Here is a 6,122-nt window from a genome sequence, read left to right on the forward strand (position 1 = left end):
TTTAACTTGATAGACCCATTTTATAAAATTGCATACAGTAATTGAGTAAAAGGAAACAATGCATTGCCATGTGGAGTTTTTGTTTTTCATCTTCTCTCTTCAATAAATCACGGGAGTGGGAATAATGATCATGTCAGTAAACGTTCATCCCTGATGGAGAGGGAGTGACTTGTGGGGGTGCTGTGGATGATTTTGACCACTGGGTGGCGCTCAAATAAAGCCGTATTTTTTGGGGGGGCGGGTGCTCAAACCCCTGGAGAGAGAGAGAGAGAGAGCGAGAGAGAGAGAGAGAGGTTTCCTCTGCCGGTATTTGAGCTGTGCTCGGCGGACTCTTTCTCTTCCCTCCTCTCGCGGTGTGTCGAGGCTCCAGGCTCCGGGCTCCAGGCTCCAGGTTCCAGGCTCCAGGCTCCAGGTGTGAGCAGGTTTTCGGATCGAATCCGGATCCAGACCCCGGGTTGCGGGCTGTGGAGGATGTTGCAGTGACCGTTGGAGAATCAGACTCAGCCGGCATCGTCAGCTGTTGCACTGACAGGAGTGGGAGACAGCGGAACAAAAAAAAAAAAGGCCAAACTATGCCGCTGATTTGATCGCGTTGCAGGAATCGGATGCGAGCAGAGGATTTCCAGCGAGCCTCCGAGTGTTTCCTGCTCCCCGAGCCGTGCCGGAGCCGTGCAGGATGGAGAAAGCCACTCCGCCGCCCCAGCCGCAGCTCCAGCTCTCCATCGCCAAGACCGAAAGTCCGGCGGAGGACATCTCCGGGCTGACCGACGAGGAGCTGCTCAAGTGGACCAAGGAGGACCTGGTGCGCCGGCTCCGGCGCTCCGAGGCCGACAAGATGAGCGTGATCCTGGACCACGGCAATCTCATCCGAGAGGTCAACCGCAGCCTGCAGCTGCACCTCAACGAGATCCGGGGGCTGAAGGTGAGGGGGCGCGCGACGGGGAAGCGATGAGATCATAGGAGCGCACCTGAGAGCGCGCATTGCACGCACGCATGCACGCACGCAGGCACACACACAGACGCACTCACACTCACACACGCGCGCACACACACACACTGGGTATCTCTGAAGTTCATATTTGCAGGCCTGTGTCTCAAACCGAATTCTCTTCCATATGCAGAAACATGCATGGCCAGAGTTTCCATTTCAACTTTATGCGTGTGTGGTGAAATCAAAACTTTTAACACGATTGGAAAAGATACTGGCAAGTCCTACAAATAGGTAGAAGTAGACCTCGGCAGATGAAGGAATGTTCCCTCTGTAAATCCCCTCTGTTCATATGCCAGTGCTCCAATCTGGAGTCCAGATCTCTCTGTGTGCACACACCTAGAAAAATCCTCCACTCAAATATCTGCAGCGTGTGTGTGCGCCAGCCGATAGAACAATGTGGCATTTTCCTCAAAAGTGCACACAGGGTTTCTCCTTTTTGGTAACCTTTACCCACTGCTTCTATTTTCTGATATGAGAAACGTGGCCAACGTCAACAGTGTTTACAGTTGAAGCTGAAATACAGCCCGGGGTTAACTCAACCGAAGCACAGTGGGATCATTTGCTTTTCTCTGAGACCTCCTCACCTCTCCACCAATCCAAGTGGCCTAATTACACAGGAAGGAGCTGGAGGGTATGAAGGAGAGAATGAGCTGGTGAAGGAGGACAGGGAGGAGGTAAATCATTACAGTAGGATTGGGGGAGTTCTCCTGCAGGTGCAGAGGGGACGTTTAAGTTGGAAAATGTTTGGGGCGTGTTGATTCAGTTTATCTGACCTTGATTTATTTTAGTGCGTCGCCTCTCAGTCACCCAAAAGAAGAGTCTAATCTACATTATGTATTTTGAATGGTACACAGTGGATCTGTGCTTTTATGGGAAAGACAGAGGATTAGCATTTCATTTCATTATGACTGTGTGCTCAACTGATATCTGAGAGAGCAGTGAGACTAATTCAAATTGGACAATGGCTGCAGTGATTTACCTGGAAGTTAATACTGACAGGTCATTTAATACAAGAAGAGGCCTTTTGTTTAGGAATGAGTTAAAAGCAAATGTCTCAATAAATGATAAATGATGATTTACTACACAGATGTTATGCCTGGCTTAACTAACTTCAGGTTTCTCCTCACTATCTCTTTTTCAGGACATTAACCAGAAGCTGCAGGAGGACAATCGCGAGCTGAGAGACTTGTGCTGCTTCCTCGACGACGACCGTCAGAAAGGAAAGCGTGTGTCCAGAGAGTGGCAGCGCCTGGGACGTTACAGCGCCAGCATCATGCGCAAAGAGGTGACGCTCTATCTGCAGAAGCTGAAGGAGCTGGAGCTTCGGCAGGAGGAGGTGATCCGGGAGAACCTGGAGCTGAAGGAGCTCTGTCTGCTGCTGGACGAGGAGAAAGGTGTGGGCGGCGGAGGAGGTGGCGGTGGGGGAGTCGGAGGGGGAAGTGTGGGGATGGGAGGTTGCCGCAACTCCATAGACAGCCAGAATAGCCTGCTACTGGTGCCCGGGCAGGGGCTGCTCATGAGAGACGTCGGGGACGGGAGCAGCACGTCCAGCGCAGGGAGCGCCGACAGCTCCGACCACCCCCACCACAAGCAGCCTCACCCGGCCGCGGGGGCGGGCGGAGTTGGCGGCGGTGGGGAAAAAAGCAGCCCCGAGCTGGTGCATAAACCCAGGTGCAGTAGCATCAGTGGGATAGGGGGAGGAGGAGGAGGAGGAGGAGGGGGTGGTGGTGGAGGTGAGAGGGAGGTGTCCAGTCCTGAGCTCCCAGCCGGACGCCACCGGAGCACCAGCCTGGAGTACCCGTACACCCTGCCTCAGCTGTGCCGGCCCCGCTGCGGCTCCATATCCGTGCCTGACCACAGTCGAGTCATGCGCGGCCTCAGTCCAGAAAAGTACGGGAAGAACGTGAGCCGGCGCAGTCCGGAGCAGCACCCCAAGCACCACAGCTCCGACCTCCTCCTGGGCCAGAGGCAACACTTCCACGGCCAGGGAGGCAGCGGGGAGCTGTATCAGAGGCACCAGAGGAGCAGCATCAGCGGCACGGGCTGTGGGAGCCCCGAGTTCCGGCAGTTTCACTTGGGGACCAGCGACCACCATGAAAAGAGCTGCGTGGTCCAAGGGGGCAGCCCAGAAATACACAGGCACCAGTACAGTATGAGCCCCGATCACGTGAAGTTCGGCAGTCCTGGGCGAGAAGGGCAGAGGAGGCCAGCTGGAGACGAGCTGTCGCCACATCACCGGAGCATCTATAATGGCATGAATGGTACGTGGTGGTTTGATGTTACCGCTTGTGATGTGAAAGCCCAAACATAGTAAAATGATCCAACAAAAAAGTGATTTTTCAGAGAGAGATGTTGAAAAAAAAAAAAAGTAATTTACCTGCATTTGTTTGATAGAGAAAAAGAGACGCTCTTACTCATAGTGGCTGCGGTTGGATTTACAGCATTATTGACTTTATTCAGCATCTCATGGGAAATGCTAGTTGGCCGAGTGGATAAAAGCTAAAATATGAGGTTGTGAATTATTCCTTTGACACGCTCTGTATCGCACAGGTTGAAGAGGTTCAGCTGAAATGATCCGTACCCAGCTCTGTGTGTTTTAACATTTGAGCCGGTGCAACACAAGGGCTCGTATACTTATGAGATGATGAATTACGTCCCGATCTCTGTGAGATCAGTGGGGGTGTCAGAGAGGAGGTGGAAACTCAAAGGTACCAACTTGGCTGCTGTTTAACTACCCCACAGTGGCTGATAATGATTTTTGGAGTCCGCGGTAAAAAAAAAAAAGAAAAAAAAGTGCTGAGTGGGACAGAGCTCTCAGATACTAAAGGACAAATTCTTCAAGGTGAAAAATCTGCCTGACTCTGCAAAATGAGGCTGTAACTACAAACACAAATATTAAACAGAAACCGGGTCATCCCCACAAGCTCAGAGAGGATTTAATCGACTGTACTTTACCAATTGATTCATCATTCATGCTCATTTATGTGTCTGATTCACAGATTCTGCAGTAAACAGACTTTTGTAAAGCACAGAAATCATCACTGCTGCTTTTCTGTGGTAACATGTTCAATAAAGGGACATTTTGTCATGGAGTGACAGCGACGGCTTGCTCTGGAGCAGCACATTATCAGAGAGGAGATTAGTGAATTAGTGGGAGGAAGATGCTCTATTCTCTGGATGCTATTGCTTCTTGAAACAAACAAGAGTTTATGAGGTTTAAACTACAAACTTGAAAGCGGTGGAGTTTGCATTCGATTATTTACCAGACATACGAGTCCATTCAGATTTTGTTGTTCATGCTTTACTGTATGAACATGAAAGAAGAAAATACAGTTATTAAGTTGACAACTGTGAAATTAATGGTGTAAAATATGGATTATAATAGAATAGCCTAGTAATGTATGCAGGGAATAATTACCTAATAATGTTCACTTTCATGTAGAAAGGGTTTTTTTTTGTAGGCTTTACATTACTGTAGATGAGTTTTCTTTTTATTAATAGTGTAGGAGGATGAGCCTCATTTCACCCCATTCATACCTTCTAAATATCACAACAACACATGCCTTGTCTCAGGGCAAATAGACGCTTGTGATAAATGGTGGATTTCTGGATGATCCTTACTGTTAACCTCTCTTCTGATTCATTCGGTGATAAAACAAAACCTTATGGTTTTTGCTCTGAAGTTTATTTCCTCCCATCTTCTGTCCAGCCTCGGGTCGTGAACCGGTGGCGAAATCCATGACGTCATGCTAATTTTGCACATTTTAGTCTAATTAAAAAAAAAAAGATTCAGAAATAAATATGTTTACCTTCCACTGATTTTTTTAATCTAATTTCCATTTTCATAAATTGAAATCTTGCCGTGAGCACGTTTCCCTCTGACCCTGAGCGTTTTGTTTTTTCTTCAGCTCCTCCCGCTTCTTAAAGCCTCTTTTCCTGACAGGGGAAATCCACCCTCCAAAGAGTGAAATGGGTTTTAAGGCCTGTGCAAACTTCCTTGTTTATTTGAAAAGGTAGAAATCTGCTCACCACACACATTTCTCAGTGTCTGTAACTCCCAGCGCCTGAAAAGCCATCGCGAAAAAAAAAGAAGCCAGGCTTTCGAGTCACAGTGTCCTCATTGTTTTCTGGTTTGGTATTCAACTCTTCCTGGGATTGTTTGTGAGCAAAGCTCAATGCACCACGACCCCACCCAAAGTGAAAACACTCATGCCGGCAAGAGAAACTACAATACAGCCACTGCGACCTCACAAATGAAAGTCTATTAGAGAACATTCCATTTCAAGCCATTTGGCAATCTGCACGGATTGCTCCGGATTATTGTAAAGACCCAACAACTTCGGTTTGGATCATCAATCTCTTTCTATTTTGGGTATTCGTTCGCCCTGCAGCTCGATAAGCGATTTCATTCTTGACGTAACCGGAAAAACCATATGATGTCTGCAAAAGCCACGCCGCGTCAAAGCTTCACAAATCCTCAACTGGAAAACGCGGCGAGCGCACGGGGCGCCCGCCGCGCCGCGGGCCTGGTGGTGTGCCAATTGTGGCATAACCGCTGTGAACCCACCTCGGAGCGAAAAGCATGGACCAAACAGCCTCAAACCAGGGTCATGGAAACTACACTCAGCTTGTATTTGTGTGTGCGCGGGATCATACTGGTATATCACAGTTTCCCGTCTGTCGGGATGCTGGTGGATCTTGATCATCAAAGTGTCACCACGGGGCTTTGACGACTCCACCGACCTGACAAAACCACTAACTTCAAGTGTCACGGCACGATATTCACAGTTAGATTAAGACATGCAATCAGCATGCAGCCGGAGGGGGAAGAGTTTGGATTTATCGGTGCTGACAGGAATTTGTGAGCACCCAAACACCACCTGTGTCCCCAGTTTTTGTCAGCGTGCTTTGAGATGTCGGATTCTTCTCGGTGCGAGTGATAACGGAAGCCGAGGAAACAAAGGAAAACCAAAAGTGAACAGCTGCAGAGGAAACCTTGCGTAGGGTCGGATAAGTAAAGGGAGCAGATTCGTGGCCATGTCGATGTCCATGTGTGTCATCCACTGACCCCACCTTACTGCCATGCCCTTTTTGGACCACGAGGGAATTTAATTCCTGTGATGATGTCGTA

The 6,122-nt window shown here is 49.0% G+C and overlaps 1 protein-coding gene across 2 annotated transcripts in view; it reads left to right on the top strand.

Annotated features, from left to right (window-relative positions):
- Nucleotides 1-389: 389 nt before the first annotated feature.
- The window catches only part of ccdc85al (coiled-coil domain containing 85A, like), a 60,230-nt gene continuing 54,497 nt past the window's right edge, over nt 390-6,122 (top strand). For both annotated transcript variants that reach the window (XM_080494248.1, XM_080494249.1), the window contains exons 1-2: nt 390-922; nt 2,133-3,252. In XM_080494248.1, the coding sequence (XP_080350374.1) occupies nt 677-922; nt 2,133-3,252 (1,366 nt within the window). In that variant the 5' untranslated portion in view covers nt 390-676. The remainder of the gene's footprint in view (nt 923-2,132; nt 3,253-6,122) is intronic.

Source organism: Blennius ocellaris (assembly GCF_963422515.1).
Source record: "Blennius ocellaris genome assembly, chromosome: 3".
NCBI classification, from domain to species: domain Eukaryota; kingdom Metazoa; phylum Chordata; class Actinopteri; order Blenniiformes; family Blenniidae; genus Blennius; species Blennius ocellaris.